The sequence below is a fragment of the Triturus cristatus genome, chromosome 3_1, assembly GCF_964204655.1.
Source record: "Triturus cristatus chromosome 3_1, aTriCri1.1, whole genome shotgun sequence".
Classification (NCBI taxonomy): domain Eukaryota; kingdom Metazoa; phylum Chordata; class Amphibia; order Caudata; family Salamandridae; genus Triturus; species Triturus cristatus.
Window position 1 is genome coordinate 243,727,152 of NC_140583.1, and position 19,027 is coordinate 243,746,178.

Sequence of the window (19,027 nt, forward strand, 5' to 3'; positions counted from 1 at the left end):
GAACTTGGGGATAAGGTTAGATAACCAGCTCTCAATGGAGATACAGGTGAAAACGCTTGCAGCCTCCTGTTTCGGGACCATGCGGATGTTGAGTAAGATCTTCCCATGGATCCCGCTTAGTGCCAGAAAGACTCTTATCCAGGCGCTGCTAATAAGCCGCCTGGATTATGGCAACTCCTTATTGGTAGGAATTAGGGAGGACCTTTTATCCAAACTACAGGTGGTGCAAAATCCAGCTGCCCGCCTTGCTCTTGACAAACCAGCCCAAACCCCTTCTTTGCCGCTCCTACGTCAATTACACTGGCTTCCAGTAAATTAACGGGTCAAAATGTTGTGTATGGTCTTTAGGTCCTTGCACGGACTGGGGCCGGTTTATCGGACCAATAAACTTAAATGGTATCAACCTACAAATCTGCTTGGATCTAGCAATCGTAAGATGCTGTGTGGGCAAAGAATCAGGAAGGAAAAAATGGGGGGGGGGGGGGTCGTTCCTTTTCTTATATGGCCCCCAAATTATGGAACGGCCTCCCTGAACAAATCCGCCAATGTTCGCATCTGTCCCAATTTAAAAATCTGCTTAAAACTTGGCTCTTCTAAGCTTGCCCCTCACTGACCGCTAGCCTTTTCCCCCAGGCGCCGAGAGATCCCTTTGGGATGATTCGTGCGCGATATAAGTGACCTAAATAAATGATTCAGACACCGCAAAAGCACAATATAGTATGAGCTTACCATGCAGACATCAAAATGTAGGGTCTAAGAGGGTTCTTAAATCTAAACAAAGAAGTGGCGGGTAGCCAACACTGATTTAGGGCTCAGACGGCATGTGTTCTTCATTAAATAGGGCACTCCAAATGCCCACTACAGTACTATGCACCCATAGCGAGCTGACCTGTTTGCTGAGCTTAAGCAGTAGGCTCTCAAACCCGGTCAATGAGGAAAAGAAGATACTGCGAATGATCTTGGTCTGACAAACACCTGGAGCAGTACTGGATTAGACAGACATCAGATTTCAAGAAGTAGATCAGGGTCCCTCCACCTACCATAACCCAGTGTGCCTCCCACAAGGGGCCAGCACTCCAAGTGTCTTGTTGTGAAACAACACACAGAATGCCAGTCGGTACAGAATTTTCAACCTTACCAAGTGCATGAGGAAAGAGCTCCTTCCGACCTGGTTTTTATTTTGCTGTGTGGTATTTTTAGTCATGAATTTATAGTCACATAAATGGGACTAAAGCATTTAAAAGCAACAACAGCTACTTGAAAAGGTCGGACCTCTACCCGGAACCATGGCTTGTTCCAAAGTTCCATTAACAATGCGTGCGTGGAATTTAGATTCATTCCTGACTTTCAGAATAACCACTCAGCAAATACATTAAATTTAAATTGATTCTAAGCAGATTTATTTTATGTGGATATCCCCAAAATCCAATTTGATGCAGCCCACCTACTTCACTTACCCCAACGATAATAAAGAGCTCTGGGTAGCATTCCAACTAATGATGTTTTGCCCACTGTGCCACTCTATGCAAATTTCCGCTAGCAAGGCAGAAATCGTTTTGAACCCATGAGGAGCAGGGTTAGTACGGATGTGAATAAGACTGGCCTCTGCAAAGGGTGGCACTGTGGGCGAAATGCAATGAGATGTAGTGCACCCAAAGTGACTGCCAATGGATTAGATTATCTTCAGCATTTCGCCCATCACCTTGTGTGGTTGGCATACTGACCTCAATGACCAAGGGTATGCCCAGACATGGGTAGCTTGCTTGCTGTAAAAACAACAATTGATGGACAGAATGCAGAACAATGTCATACATTCACCCCAGTACAGAGATCTGGGCCTAAATCCATCGTTTTTTGCTCACCATGCCATTCCAGTTTGAACCCAGCCATATGCAAATCAGTCTTGACCCTGTGCCTCATGGGAACAGTCCAGCCCGAATTGCTAAGCCAGGTCCTCCTTGGACTGGAAACAAGCATCCTAGGACCGGTTTCGGGGTTTCACCCCTCTTCAGCCAGGATAGCTTGATTCCAGTAGCATGGAGAGCTTGCTTGCTGTGCCATAGGATCTGAGCTATGCCTCATTGACAAGGACTAACAAGACCAAAACTGGCATGGTATTGTTTGCGTTCCCTTCTGGAGGGGGCCACACCTAGCAGTTCAGGAAGAACCATTACCATAAGGGTGAGGTGGGCAGTAATGGTTTGCATAAGGCAGGCCTCAGTCTAAAGTAGGACATTGGGTGAAAAGAAAATATGATTGGAATGCTACACAGGATGACTTACAAAGGTTTACACTATTTGCATCATCTTGTGTGTGCTTGATGTACAATCATCTGCCCAAGATTGAAACTCATTCCGCTATTCTGGGTAGTATGTGGCTGCCATGTGGTGATGGCCATTCTACCAAGAAACGCTGCCAGGGCTACCCAAAAATCATTTCAGAAGGTGGCAAACAGGAGGGCTTTCAGTACCAGACCCGCCGGAGGACATCTAACACCCACTGCCAGCTTCAACTATACAGAGGTTGCAGTATGAAGCAGACTAGTTGTTTCCCACAAATCTGGAAGGACACCATTATACTCTGCTGGCATTCATGGTGCTACAAGTTACCTTTCTGGTAAGCAATTCAAGTGTTATAGGACAGTCTATGTTGGCCATTGAATTCATACATCAGGAGTTGTGAGACTATGTCTAAGAGAGTCACTTGAAAAGGACAAGAGTTCCAGTAAAAACGATAGAGCAGACGAAAGGAATTTAATTTGAAATCTAGATCTTGGGTGGTTTCTGGTTTATAACAATTCAATGCTGGGGATGTCAATTCCTTCATACACCCCATTAGTTTCCAAGTGCACAAACCAGTTTCGCCGCCTTGCAACTTTCATGGTGTTCTTGTACTACAGGACATCTACACACATCTCCCTAGAACTAGAACTACATTTGCCTTCCAGGAGCATCACTTCTAGAACAAAGTAAATGTTTTCCCTTTAGTCAGCACATTCAGTCTTCACAAAGTTCACAGCTCCCTGTGTATTGTCGCTCATAAGGAAATTACACGTTTCAAACCAAACCATTCAGATCGATACTACCCATCTAGAGAAATGATGGCAGATACATTAAGGGCCATTCTTTCAGATCACACCTTCATACATCACAAGATCTAAATTTCATAGAAAGCTACATTCTAATAGACTATTGGCTTGTCTTTGTCCCAGAAGAAAAAGCTTCTAAGACTAAGAAAATCTAAAAACGGTCATCTTAGTCAATTTGGAAACATCAGAGTCCAGTGGAGTTATGAGAGTCAGTCAAGGGACCATTGGATTGCTATTTATGGCTTTCCTTCAGTTTCTCTTTTCTTCCTAGAACACATTGATTTCGACAAAAAGCCGCAGTAAACTTCAATCGAGAATTCTGTCCCTTTGGATCCTATGCTTCCTGTAGCCGGTACTGCGGTGCTGGATTTTATCAGGAGAGATAGTGAATAGCAACTGCCCCAAGCATGTATTTCTGAGGTAGAAGGGAGAGCGAGGTCCTGCCTCTGTCCACACCTTCTCCAATGCCCTCAGAATAGGCATTGCTAAGATGACTTTGAGGATGTCAAGCAGAACCTCAGAATGACCCAGTACAAAGTTGCCATCTTCAGAGTGTCTTTATTTTTTAGGATGGGGGGGTTGTTAGTGTACTATTGTTATAGTGAGAATTAGATCTACAGAGTGCCTGGCTTGTGACCACGGCTTTAGCTCCTTTTGCCTGAATAACCACTTATCATCCCCATGCCTCTGTTCAGCATAAACCCTTAATTTCAAGGAACACCATTCGAGTCAAGGGAAAGCAAGACGACATCACACCTAGCAATTTTATAACTTTTTAATGTAAAGAAACTGACTTATGATCAATGCAAACTTGCTCCTGTAATGCAGAACCCTTTTGTAAGGGAAATGCCATCACTCAAGAGTGTGTCCGACTTCGCATCTAGGAATTTCTTTTTTTCTTAAAGGCAAGGCAAGATGATTTGCAAATGTTGCTTGTGAATTCCAGTGCATAATTTGTGTGCTGTATTTTGATTGTGGGATTCATTTCACCATTTTCAGAAAACCATAAACAAACATTCACCCAGGTATGGGAGCACATGAATATTGCGATGGCTTAGATGCTCCAAGACAACTGACAAGCATTCTGCGAACCCCCCTTTGAGCCGATTATATCCCAAAGAGCAAGAATGTGATTTCATGATGTTCAGTTAGCATGACCAACCCGAGATATTTGCAACATTACTTGATCATCTGGATCTGAAAAAAAAATGTCAGATCTATTTGGCTAGATATTCTCCTTACTCCGGCAAAGAAATTACTTCCTAAAGAGTTATCCTGAATCTTATTGTTTTGACATGTCAATTTACAGCCCTTAGATCTAGAAGGGGGTCTCAGTGTTAAGTCTGGATTTATGTTCAGAAAGTAAATTGGAGTAAACCCTCATACTGTATTCGTTTGAGGACTTTGACAACAGTTCCTGTATCTCCTGTAGGCTGTCATCCTTCTGGTGTTTTTGTACGACAGCCTCTTTGGTGGCATATTTGGTTTCCCTTCCAGTTCTATGCCACAGCCCAGTCTTAGGTGTAGTACACCCACATGCCTGATGCAAGTTTCAGCCTCAGAGTGCAGTGGTGTGATTGGGGGTAGCCTAGACTGAATCACGTATTGTCTTGGCCCATACCTCTATGGGATGTACTTCTAATTGTGCAATTAAAAGTGTGATTCCATTAGCTCGCTTGTTGCAACTGAGGGATAAGCTGATGGCGTCCTTAAGGCTGAAACCTTTGAAATGTGGTTGCTAAAAAGTGATCTCTTATTTCAGATTATTTCTCTTCTAAAGGGAGCTTTCGTTTGCATGGCTCCCACTTTATTAAGACAGTCCATACACCAGAGTGGATTCTTTAGAGAATCTTTCAGTAATATATCTTCTTGTTTGCCTATGATGCTCCATATTGCACCCCTGCAGTTTCCAAGTGCTGTAAATAAAATATGCTATTACAAAATGTATGGTGCTCATTTGAACCACGTCAGAAGGATGGGGGCTGGAGTATGACTTGCCATGAGCTGTTAACCTTCAGGTCAATACATTGGTCTGCAGAAAGTATTCAACTCAGTGGGGGTGGAAAAACCCAGGGGCGAATAGCTACAGCAGACAACTCCAATTGTACCTTGAGTGTTGTCCGTTATCACAATTAGTGTAAAGTTGTACACACAGTTAGGTAGACTCATTCTGCAAGGAATAGTGCTGGGTGAATAAATACGATATCTGCTATGTTCCTTCCTTCAGTGTTCTCGGATTACCACAAACAGAGAGATCCTTTTCCAGTCAAAGAAGTCAAGAACTCTGCAGAGTCTCATACACCTTAAACTGCAAACATTCCATCTAGCTCCCTGTCCACCAGTCTGGACTACCTAAAGCAAGTAGTAATCTCCAGAGTGAAGAGAAAAATCTTCTGTAGAGCCATTGCTAGGCTACCCCGGCTAACTTTGTATTCAAGCCCAACAGGAGAAATAGAACATTCTGGACTAATCACAAAATCTAAATTGTCAGCCTATTGACTGGCTTATGGCTACAGTTTATAGTGCTTGGATAGAAACTAAAGAATTAACATTTACTCACCTCTGAAATTGAAGGCTGGAACAAGCAAGCCTTTATGTTACAAAGTAGTGAGACACCTAGTAAGTCACTGATACACTGCTAATGGCTATATTTCTTTGTAGCATATATTCACACCATCAATAGGACCCTGGTTCAACAGATGCCTGCATCACTCACTAATCAAGTTTGGTAAACCAATATTGCCCAGATTTTGAGCCTCTGTACAGATCAGTTGGTATCAATCTTCCTGCGTTAAAGCATCTTTTTAGTCTATCATCTGACCCAGAGCTTCACACCACTAAAGAAACCAGCTTCCTTCTGCAACCTGAGGTTAAGATTTAGCCAAGCAAAGCACTGATAGTATTCCATTATTAGAAAAACACATGGCCTCAACCAAAGGTGCATTTAAAAAGGATAACGGACGTTTGATCAAAATTAAAACTAAGTTAGAAGATATGCAACATATTTCTAAAACTATATGAACTGCTGCAGAGCACAAGACGCGAACGTCCACATCATAGTCCACTTAAAATGTTCTGCTCTTTAGAAAAGTTATTAAGTCACATTATTCACTCTGTGACTTAATTTTCAAAACAGAGACTTAAGACTTTTCAAGGGACATTACAGTAGCATACATGGCATAAACTCCTGCCTGCCCTAGACACCCAAGAAATGAACTCCAGGTAGTACGACATGTCATTTATAACAGTTTACTGCCTGTATTTTCAAAGCCACCAGGGGCTCTGCGCCATATATAGAAAAAGACAGGTTGAAGAAAGGGTGCTTGAGAGGTACCTAGGGAAACCCAGGACAGTAACAGGTTTCAAGAAGGTCCTCACTGAAAGCCACTGTGGCTAAGTCTAGTTAACCACAAGTCTAATTCTACGTGTTTCCACCTGCCTCCATTAGCACTTTAATGCAAAGTTCCTTTCAGCGCCAGTGAAACAGGGTGCAGCTAGCCTGACTACAGATTGCCTCCACGCAAATGGAACATGGGTACCTGGAGGAGAGGAGTAAGCGCCATCAGCAATTCATATCTACTAGAACACATTGATGAGCAGTGCCTGCTCTAACAGGTAGAAGGACACTGCCCACTATATTGAAGACCACAGGAATCCCTTATACAGAGGTAGCAAACTGTGACCTATTTAATTCTCAACAGTTCTGAACTGTGAAGCATGGCATCACGATATATATATATATATATATATATATATATATATATATATATATATATTGTTTTAACAGAAATTTGGTTAAGCGAGGATTCTACACCAAATGTTTTAGCAGCCCTCCCAGAGAAGTTTTACATCTTAAATATGAATAGACCTCATAGGAAAAAAGGAGGGGGTGGGGGGGGGGGGGGGGGGGGGGACTCCAGTAATCGTTAAACAACTAAAATTGGCTACGCTCACCTCACTACCAGAAAATATGGGCATCAAACTAGATTCCCCTACTTCTTACTATATAGTCCTACAGGTTACATGCCCAGTGTTTGGCTGTTTTGACTGACTTGGTGTCGGATATGGATTATGCAAAAATATTACTTATTGGTGATTTTAATCTATAGTCGAATGACCCTAAGGAGGGTTCCATATCTTCCAGTCTAATCGAGCATTTGACCACTCTAAACTTCACTTAATAGTGAAGTTTAGAGTGGTCAACTGCTCGGTTAGACTGAGCAGTTGACCAGCCACCCATGTCTGGTCAACTGCTCAGCTGTGGAATGCTGTAAGGCTCTTCCCTATCCCCCATCCTCTTCAACCTTTACATCTGCCCATTGGTAACTTCCCATCAAAGGTGGACTGTGCAACTATGCTGATGATTTGCAGCTAGTACTCAACCTTGTGAACACTCCAGATTTGACAGCATTTTGTCAGAGCACTACGATTTTCATTCGGGACTGGATAAATATCCATCAATTAAGGTTGAACTCTGACAAAACCAAGGCGATTATGATTGCAAATGAATTGCATTGCTGGTGACCCTCATTTTGGCCTATGGAGTTAGGTCTCCCTCCCACTCCTAAAAAGGCAGTTGTAGAATCATTGACTAAGACCTCTCAATGAAACTCCAAACTGCAGCAGTGACCTCTGCCTTCTTTCAGATATGTAAAATAAAAACAAATAAGAAAATTGTTTTAGACTGAAGCAATCATCCAGATTGTACTTGCGATATCCCGCACTGACTACGCAAACGCTCTTAACCTAGGACTTCCGCAGGGTTCAAGCCAAAGACTGCAGCTTGTCCAGAACCCGGCAGCTAGATTGATCTACCAACAGCCAAGATGCCATACTACATCCCTGTTAAGAAAACTGCATTGGCTTCCAATCACGCAAAGAATTTGGTTTAAAACAGGTTGCACAATCTTTCAAATTTGGCAGAGTAAATGTCCATTTTTCGTTACTTCAAGAATAAGAACTATACTCCCAGGTGCACCCTCAGATCTGCACATCCTAATCTCCAAGAAGTCACCAAATTCCAGAGGAAAATGTGGGTGGGGTGGGGAGCGCAGCTTTGCGGTGTTGGCTTCTGGTGCCTGGAATTCTCTTCCAGATAACATGAGCAGTAACCTCCATTTCATAACTGCAAAAAACGTGGCTTTTCCGACAAGCTTAATACTGCTGTGCTAGTGCTCGCGGCGCCATTAAACCTTTAAGTGTATGTGCGCTTTAGAAGTCCTTTATAACATAACATTAATTACTGCACACATTAGGACAAGCAACCAGACTTTCTTTTCAACTTTTACACTGATGCCATCACACACGGCTGTTATAAAATAAAAAAAACTACCTCAAAAAAAAAAATCAGGGTTTGCTTTCAAAATGGAAGAAAATTATTAGCAAAGACAATTCCAATATTCAAAACCACAAACCTTTAAGAGTAGCAAGGTCGAGCTGGACACCGCTGTAACCCTCTCATAGACACTCAAGAAATTAGAAGACATTTTGGGAAAAAAACTCCAACAAACTAACTACTACAATTTAAAGTTCATTTTCTCTAACCAGTGACCTTCACTTTTGCCTTTTTTTGCAGATGTAACATTACAACAAAATAAATAGGGAAACATCCACAGTCACTACACATTAGAAATCACATAAAGAAAATTACACCTCTTGTAAATTATTGTGAATCCTACTTCAAGGAACTACTCATGAAGTAGGATTCACAGCTAGTTCGTGCCTACACATATACCACTACATAAATACAAGAACTGACACACAGAAAGCATAGCCCACCTAGTTTGGTGCTGCCTAAAAGCTGTCTCACAGAAGACTCCTCCTCATTGCAACATTAGAGGAAATGGGACTACAAACCTGCAACAGGGAAGTATTAAACTGTTAATACCTCAGGAGGATTTTTATATTAGCAAATTTCTTGAGTCCATGAACACGATCCAAACTGAACTGAACAATCTGTTAGATGTGGCTACTGAATGTGTGTAACATTTTTCATAATTATCTATGCATTTTAATCCAATGATTTTTTTAATCCTTTTTATTCTTTGTATGAAAATGTGCTTTATTGTGATGGTTTTTATTAAATACACAATACATTTTTTGCTCAGAAATTGCACATAAAATAATGATACTTTATATGAATTTAGTAGATTAAAGCACTGTTTAAGGCTACCCTACCAGAATGCAACACCAGAATTCGAAAGCAATTCATCAATTTTAGTAAAACTAGAACATTTTAAGATTTGTGTCTCACTCATATCAAACTCTTCATGAAAAAAACAGTTTAAGGGTATGAGCCAAATATATTTAACAATGCAACATACTGAAACTAATTCACATGAATAAATGTACAAAAGGTTCATTTCATGTATATGAGGGCTAGACAAAAAATACCTTTACATGAGTACAGAGGTATGGTCTGCACCAAGATATTATTTAAGCGCAGTACTTAAAAATAGGTATTTCTTACCAGAGTATTGCTCTTTTTAATATCTTCTAAACGTTCTAGCACTGTAGTAAGATTGGGGTCATCTGACTCCACAAACCATATTGGTGCTGAAGATGGATACGATTCCTGAAACAACAAAAGAGGTTCACAATGAAACTCATCACATGAATGGGGATGGAGATATGCTGTATCAAGGTTTGTCACACAAAGGCAGATGTAAACTAGTGTCACACGCGTAAAGCACACACAAGGGGTCAAGGCCGGGAATGCAGTCAGCAATAATAAAACAAGACACAATATCACCAGTATACGGGTGAATGAATTTAGCCGGTATGCCCGTTTGCTTGAGTGGTTAGGGGCACGGTGGAGATGAGGGGGTTATTAGATACAGCAGGGTGCGTAGGGTAGCGCACATTCATCTTCGTAGGAGGGCCGTGCGATAGTTGCCATATGACTACAACTCCCATAAGGCAGAGTGAATGTCTGCTCGCACACTGCAATGACATCAGCGCGGTGACAGCAGGGGGTCGGGCCTTGAAGGCTCACCTATGCATGCATCACACTGCTGATTATTCATATATATATTCAGCATTCTGGAGAAGTTTTCGAAACGGCCCGGCAGGAGCAGTAAGGGTGAACTTGCACCAGATCACTCCCTCGTACCACTCGCTGCTCCCTCATTTGTTTGTGGGGATATCAATGTGCACTACGAGTGCCTGTGCCGCTGCATCTATTTTGTGACACTCAACGGGAGCACCTCCTCCCCTCTGTGCCGCAGACGCCAGGCAAACTAACACTGGCTCTGGCGCTCTAAGAGAGATATCCTACAGCCTCAAGACACCGAGCAGTGGCCCTTGTAAACTAGTCTTCATTTGACTTTGGATCAAGGGTCTGTGAAGCAACAGGGGTCTGTGACTAATTAATAACTGTTCTCTTTGGGATTCTTGCCCAATGCTTTGATTTGCGCACTATGTGCGTGAAATAAGCGATGTGAAAAAGCACATTTTGTGAAAATAATAGCACTGAATTTGCGGTTTTATCAGGAAATTTCAAAAGTCCATGAGTTAGCTCTTCCCTTGTGATGCAAGGCTTAATGGCTTCTCTGGTGGGTATGGAGTAAACCCTTATACAGCTGTCCTGTTTACAGTGGCTACTTCTCAGATAAGGAAATAATAGTTAATTAATGAACTCTCTACACTTGTTGAATTGCGAAGATTTAACAGAAGAAGTTATTGGGACAGGAATATCGTGTATCCCCTTTCAAATAAAAACAGCTTTTTTTTGTTTCACAGGTAATTAAGGGCAGTCAAAGATATATATATCTATAGATCTAGATCTATATCTATATTCACTGAAAAAACCATAGGTTTCACACACGTTATAGTTAGGAATTAGCATTTAAAAAACCTTGCAAATTCACTGAAAAAACCATAGGTTTCACACATGTTATAGTTAGCGGAAATTTTACTGATAAAAAACCAATGAAATTCCCCCGTTATAGTTAGTGCAGGCAACTATAACTCACGCGACCGCAATCCTCTGCTGATGCTAATACTGTATTTAGTCACTTATTTGCCCATGTCTTCTTCCATACATTTTTAGCTATACATATATTACAAATATTTTTTTTTCATAAAGACACATATGTCATCAGCAGAAGATTGCGGTCGCGTGAGTTATAGTTGCCTGCACTAACTATAACGGGGGAATTTCATTGGTTTTTTATCAGTAAAATTTCCGCTAACTATAACATGTGTGAAACCTATGGTTTTTTCAGTGAATTTGCAAGGTTTTTTAAATGCTAATTCCTAACTATAACGTGTGTGAAACCTATGGTTTTTTCAGTGAATTTGTACGGTTTTTTAAATGCTAAGTTACTTTACGCCATTCGTGGCGTGCGCGCCCACTTAACGCAGTTCGTTCCGTGCGCGCACGGTGCGCTTCGCGCACCGTGCGCGCACTTTACGCAGTTAGTGCCGTGCACGCACGGTGGGCACGCGGTGCGATGACAAAGCAAGAAAGCACGTCAACAAATCTGTTTCTGCTTTCCTCCGTGACTATGGTATGGGTGCCATTTACCACAACAACTTGCGTTATGACATGCAAGACATTTATAGAGGAGATGGTGTGCACTTCAATGATGAAGGGAACAGAGTCTTCCTCTTGAACCTTAGACTCTGCATCGGTACTTACTTGTAGGTACCACTAAAAAATCATTTCATAAACACAACGGCTCTTTTTAGAGCCCCCTAATATCTAAACACTTAAATCTGATTTTCATTTTTTTTTTTTTTTTTCCTACCGTACGCTTACCGTAAGCTTACCGTACGCGTACCCCGTGATTTTTTTTTAAATCAATAAATGTTTTCTTTGTACTTTTCTGTCCTTCTTTGACCCCCTTACAAATGTTAGGGGGTCTGTAACTCTCCTCATTGCCCCCTTTCCTTGTTTTCACTCTTTTTTTCAGACTGAAATACACAAAATGGCGGCCGCCGCTTCCTGGTTTCGACCGATTCGAATGTTTACTAAGATCTAAGAGCCAATCAGAATCGCGCTCGCGCACGCCACCGTACGCTTACCGTAAGCGTACGGTAAGCGTACCGTAAGCGGGCTCAGATATATATATTGATTTAAAGGCTATTTTCTCAGAATCTACAGAACAGATTTACACCAAACCTACAAAAGGCACTTCCTTGACCTAGGGACTACCTCTCTGCCAAATTTTGAGTAATTCTGTTCAGCCGTTCGGGCTGTAGCTCGTTCTAAAGGTCCTATGGAAAAATGCATGGGAAAAACGCGTTTTGGGACCCCCCTTTTATCTCAGCCCCCGCTTGACGGATCCCCCCGAGACTTTCAGGGTAGGAGCGGAGCGTAGCGCCCCACCTATTTTGAGAAATTCACGAGGATTCGTCGACCGGCGCCAAAGTTATTCAAAATAGAATGTTGAGGTTTTCCTATGGAAACGTGGTCCTAACTATAACTACCTACTGGCGACCGCCAGTAGGTAATCTATATCTATATCTATATCTATATATATATATATATATATATATATAGAGAGAGAGAGAGATAGATATATAGATAGATGGATATAAAGATACATATACATTGTTTAACCCCTTCGCTGCTAGGTCTTTTCCCCTCTTGTGCTAAGCCTTTTTTGGGCTATTTGGGGTAGTGCGCGCTTAGGCCCCTGTAACTTTTTGTCCACATTGGGTATCCACGCCAAATTTGCGTCCTTTTCTTCCAACATCATGCGGATTCTAAAGGTACCCAGGGTTTGTGGATTCTCCAAGAGGGTTCCCAGAATGTAATCAAAATACAGCAAAATGTTTTTTTTGTGAAAAATGGGGAAAAGTGGCTGCAAATGAAAGCGTCTGGGTTTTTCTCTGCAAATGATATCAAAAAAGGGTTTGTGGGGCTGAAATCACCATTTCTCCAGCTTTTAGGGAATGACAGATTTTTGTCAGAAATCCAACATTTTTTACACAGTTTTGACATTTTTCTGGGACATACCCTATTTTTGCAATTTTTTGTGCTTTCAACCTCCTTCCAGATAATGGTAGAAATGGGTAGAAAAGCAATAATGGATCTTGGAAAGCTATACATTTTTGAAAAGTAGACAGAATTCTGAATTCAGCAAGGGGTCATTTGTGTAGATCCATCAAGGTTTCTTTATAGAAACTAACAGTTAAATATAGGAAAAATTAAAAATTAGTTGAAAAAAGCAGCCTTATCTGTCAACGTTTTCACCTGTAACTTCTTCTAATTATGACATCTCTTAGAAAGCAATGTACCGTTACATCCGCTGGACCTTCCTGGTTGTGGGGATATATAGGACTTGTAGGTTCACCAAGAGCCCAACGAACCCAGAGTAAAAAACTGAGCAGCATTTTGTAATGTTTTTGTTTTTTAGTTCCGGGTATATAGCAATTATAGTGTGAAAATGTATACATGGAAAAATTGGTATGAAAGACACCTATGTATTTCTGAAATGGGAACAAATTACAGAGTTTAGAAACAGTGCATATTTGCACATTTTCGAAATTGGGAATACTCATACTTGCATGACAATTATTGGTCATCTTTCAAAATGACTTTTTTTTTACACAATGTCTTTCATTTGGAAGGGAGAAATGCATCAAAAATCAATAGGTAATAACAGTTGCTTTACAAATCTGAACTACCCTAAGTCTCCCGATAAAAATGGTACCTCACTTGTGTGGGTAGGCATAGTGCCCACGACAGGAAGTGGCTCAAAACCTAAGGTGAACACACCACATTTTCACACTGAAAATTTACACATTTTTTGCGAAGAGTCTAGCTGTAGTTTTTGAACACTAGCCCTGCCGGCACCTAGGGAAACCTAGCAAACCTATACATTTTTGGAAACTAGACACCCAGGGGAATCCAGGATGGGGTGACTTGAGTGCCTCCCACCAAGGTCTGTTACCCCGAATCCCTTGCAAACGTATAAAATTGACAACAAAAAAAAACATTTTCCCCACATTTCTGTGATGGAAAGTTCCGGAATCTGCGTGGATCCACTAATTTCCCCCAACCCCGCATTCCCCAAAGTCCTACGAGAAAAATGGTACCTCACTTGTGCGGGTCGGCCTAGTGCCCGCGACAGGAAACGGCGCAAAACGCAACGTGGTCACACCTCAATTTTGCAGTGAAAAATGACCCTTTTTTGGCAAAGTGACTAGCTGTAGTTTTTTAACCCTAGCCCTGCCAGCACCTAGGGAAACCTAGCAAACCTATACATTTTTGAAAACTAGACACCCAGGGGAATCCAGGATGGGGTGTCTTGAGTGCCTCCCACCATGCTCTGTTACCCAGAATCCCTTGCAAACGTAAATAATTGACAAAAAAAAACACATTTTCCCCACATTTCTGTGATGGAAAGTTCTGGAAGCTGCGTGGATCCACATATTTCCACCCATCCCGCGTTCCCCAAAGTCCTACGAGAAAAATGGTACCTCACTTGTGCGGGTCGGCCTAGTGCCCGTGACAGGAAACGGCGCAAAACGCAATGTGGCCACACCTCAATTTTGCAGGGAAAAATGACCCTTTTTTGGCAAAGTGACTAGCTGTAGTTTTTGAACACTAGTTCTGCCGGCACATAAGGAAACCTACCAAACCCACACATTTCTGAAAACTAGACACCCGGCGGCTTCCAGGGAGGTATGGCTTGCGTGGATCCCCCAACGTTTCCTTACCCAGAATCCCCTGCAAACCTCAATTTTAGCTGAAAAAAAAAATCACTTTTTTCACACATTTTGGTGTGGGACAGTTGTGGCATCACCGGGCTCACACAAATTTACCACCACCCAGCGTTCCCTCAGGTCTCCCGGTAAAAATGGTACCTCACTTGTGTGGGAGGCCCAAGTACCCGCGGCAGCCAAGGGCCCAAAACGTTGTGAGGCGACATCAAAATGGCCTATCGCAAAACCACCTGGTTTTGCAAGGGGGGTCACTTGGGTTTTTGGCCCGGTGCTCGGCGGCCATCTAGGGAAAACTACCAAACCCATGCATTTCTGAAAACTAGACACCCGGGGGCTTCCAGGGAGGTATGGCTTGTGTGGATCCCCTAACGTTTCCCTACCCAGAATCCCCTGCAAACCTCAATTTTAGCTGAAAAATTCACTTTTTTCACACATTTGTGTGGGAAAGTTGTGGCATCAGCGGGCTGACACAAATTTCTTACCACCCAGCGTTTCCCCGGGTCTCCCGATAAAAATGGTACCTCACTCGTGTGGGAGGCCCAAGTACCCGCGACAGGCAAGGGCCCAAAACGTGGTGAGGCGCACTACGTTTAGGACCCTTGCCTGTTGAGGCGCACTACGTTTTGGACCCTTGCCTGTCGCGGGTACTTGGGCCTCCCACACGAGTGAGGTACCATTTTTATCGGGAGACCCAGGGGAACGCTGGGTGGTAGGAAATTTGTGTCAGCCCGGTGATGCTACAACTTTCGCACACCAAAATGTGTGAAAAAAGTGAATTTTTCAGCTAAAATTGAGGTTTGCAGGGGATTCTGGGTAGGGAAACGTTAGGGGATCCACACAAGCCATACCTCCCTGGAAGCCCCCGGGTGTCTAGTTTTCAGAAATGTGTGGGTTTGGTAGGTTTCCCTATGTGCCGGCTGCGCTAGGGTCCATAATCCACAGGTAGGCATATTGCTAAAAACAACTCTGTGCCCAGTTGGCTTTCTGCCACCCGGGGGGGCATCGGGGGGGAGGGGGTTGCCCCGATATGCCCCCACGGGGGGCAGAAACACTGTGGCTATTTTTTGGGGGGTGAGGGCATTGGTATGCCCATTCTGGGCAGCCCCACCCATAAAAAAGCCAGCGTAATCGTTGGCGTCTAGTGGGCTTTTTGCCCCCCAAGGGGGGCAGATTGAGGACTACTGCCCCATCAGCCCCCCCCGGGGGGCAGAGGGTCCACTAGATGCCAGGGATTTTTTTGGGCAAATTTTAATTAGGGTGGGGGCTGTTCAAAACGGGCATGCCAATGCCCCAACCCTAATTAAAATTTGCCTAAAGAAATCCCGGGTGTCTAGTGGGCTTTTTGCCCCCCGGAGGGGCAGATCGGGGACTACTGCCCCGTCTGTCACCCGGGGGGGCAGGAAGGCTGTAATTTTTTCGGGGAGGGGGTGGGGGCATGGGCATGCCAGTTTTGGGCAACCCCCAACCTAATTAAAATTTGTCCCAAAATAATCCCTGGCGTCTAGTGGGCTTTTTACCCCCGCAACAGGGCAGATTGGGGGCTGATGCCCCAATCTGCCCCCCAGGGGAGGTAGAAAATCCACTAGACGTCAGGGAGTTTTTGGGTCAAATTTTAATTACGGTGGGGGCTGCCCAAAACGGGCATGCCAATGTCCCCAACCTAATTAAATTTTGCCCCAAAAAATCCCTGCCATCCAATGGGCTTTTTGCCACCCGAGGGGGCAGATTGGGGGCTACTGCCCCATCTGTCCCCCACGGGGGGCAGAAAGGCTGTAATTTTTGCAGGGAGGGGGTGGGGGCCTGAGCATGTCCGTTTTAGGCAACCCCCACCCTAATTCAAATTTGCCCCAAAATAATCCCTGGCATCTAGTGGGCTTTTTTAACCCCTGGCAGGGCAGATTGGGGGCTGATGCCCCCATCTGCCCCCCAGGGGAGGCAGAAAGTCCACTAGACGCCAGGGAGTTTTTGGGGCAAATTTTAATTAGGGTGGGGGCTGCCCGAAACTGGTATGCCAATGCCCCCACCCTAATTAAAATTTGCCCCAAAAAATCCCTGGCGTCTATTGGGTGTTTTGCCCCCCGGGGTGGTAGACTGGGGGCTACTGTCCCATCTGCTCCCCAGGGGGGCAGGAAGGCTGTAATTTTGGTAGGGGCATGGGCATGCCCTTTTTGGGACCCTCCACCCTAATACAAATTTGCCCCCAAAAATCCCTGGCATCTAGTGGGGGGGTAGAAGTCCATTAGATGCCAGGGAGGTTTTTGGGCAAATTTTCATTAGGTTGGGGGCTGCCCAAAACGGGCATGCCAATGTCCCCACCCTAATTAAAATTTGCCAAAAAAAAACCCTGGCATCTAGTGGGCTTTTTGCCCCCTTTGGGGGCAGATTGGGGGCTACTGCCCCATCTGCCCCCCAGGGGAGCAGGAATGCTGTTATTTTTGCGGGGGGTGGGGGTGGGGGCATGGGCATGCACGTTTTGGGAGCCCCCACCCTAATTCAAATTTGCCCCATCTATTTGCGTCTATTGGGCTTTTTACCCCCCTGGCATGGCAGATTGGGGGCTAATGCCCCCATCTGCCCTCAGGGGGGGCAGAAAGTCCACTAGACGCCAAGGAGTTTTTGGGCAAATTTTAATTAGGGTGGGGGCTGCCCAAAACGGGCAGGCCAATGCCCCCACCCTAATTTAAATTTGCCTAAAAAATCTCTGGTGTCTACTGGGCTTTTTGCCCCCCGGGGGGGGGGGGGCAGATTTGGGGCTAATGCCCCCATCTGCCCTCAGGGGGGGCAGAAAGTCCACTAGACGCCAAGGAGTTTTTGGGCTAATTTTAATTAGGGTGGGGGCTGCCCAAAACGGGCAGGCCAATGCCCCCACCCTAATTAAAATTTGCCTAAAAAATCTCTGGTGTCTACTGGGCTTTTTGCCCCCCGGGGGGGGGGCAGATTTGGGGCTAATGCCCCCATCTGCCCCCCAGGGGGGGCAGAAAGGCTGTCATTTTTGCGGAGGGTGGGTGGGGGTATGGGCATGCCCATATTGGGCAGCCCCCACCCCAATTTACAACAAAAAATAAATCCCTGGTGTCTAGTGGGCTTTTTGCCCCCCGGGGGGGCAAAAAGACTAAATGGCACTAAAAATATTTTGGGGGAGCAAAAGCCCTTGCCTAAGGGGCCGCTCCCCCCTCCCTGGTGTCTAGTGGGTGGATCCCTGCTTGGGGATCGCCCTCCTGTGGCGATCCCCAAACAGGGATCCACTGGGGAGGGGTACCATTGGAAAGGGGAGATTCTCCCCTTTCCAATGATACCTCTCCCGTCTTTCTATATGCCCGGGGGGCTGAGATAGCCCCCTGAGCACATACAAAGTGAAACTGAAATGAGCCTAAAGGCTCATTTCAGTTTCGGTTTCTATGCAATGAAGACAGCGCGACGTGCAAGCTGATCTTCATTGCACAGAAACCAGGGAGGGGGCCTCGGGAGCTGGGGAAGCTCTTCCCCAGCTCCTAAGGTCAAAGGCATTAAATAGAAATCCCTCTGCTGTCTGCAGCAGAGGGATTTCGTGCCCCTGGCCTCATGACGGAATGGTTCCGTCATGAGCACAGGGGCACCGATGCTCATGACGGAACCATTCCGTCATGAGCATCGAAGGGGTTAAAGGAATGACCAGAGTGAACCTATTGGAAGTAATTATAAGAACTGTGACATTTATACCAAAAGATGTATTCCAGTCGGACTGCTGTATCAGAAGTGTCGTAGGTATAAAAGGACAGCAGTCACATGACAAGTTGATTTGCCTGCTACCCCTATGAGTAAGGTCAGGAGACCAAAACGCGTCGGGGATGCACTCTTTATGTTATGTTCTGGCAAAATTAAAATATATTAAATGTGTGCTTCCCTCTTTCGCCAAGGGTATTGGAGAACTGATATATATATATATATATATATATATATATAGATAGATAGATATAATCGTTCAATATAGATCGAGATAGCGATATATCTATCGATCAATATATCTATGAATAGATATATCGATCGATAGATCTATCGACAGATATATCAATTGATCGATATACACACACACACACACACACACACACACACATCAGTGATCTAGAAGGAAGACGTCTCATGACATCTTGCTATTTATTCTACAGGTCTCCTTCACAGCCCTTCCCTGCCCACATGCTTCCCTCACATCAATCTTCTGAGCTATTATAGCATTTCAGAATTGGGGCTATCCAGAGGTTGACATTGAGCCTCGAACCATTCCTG

The 19,027-nt window shown here is 44.1% G+C and overlaps 1 protein-coding gene across 2 annotated transcripts in view; it reads right to left on the reverse strand.

The window, feature by feature from the left end:
- UBE2Q2 (ubiquitin conjugating enzyme E2 Q2) overlaps positions 1-19,027 on the reverse strand; it is an 844,760-nt gene that overhangs the window by 680,836 nt on the left and 144,897 nt on the right. For both annotated transcript variants that reach the window (XM_085643780.1, XM_085643779.1), the window contains exon 2: positions 9,558-9,662. In XM_085643780.1, coding sequence (XP_085499906.1) covers positions 9,558-9,662 — 105 coding nt within the window. The remainder of the gene's footprint in view (positions 1-9,557; positions 9,663-19,027) is intronic.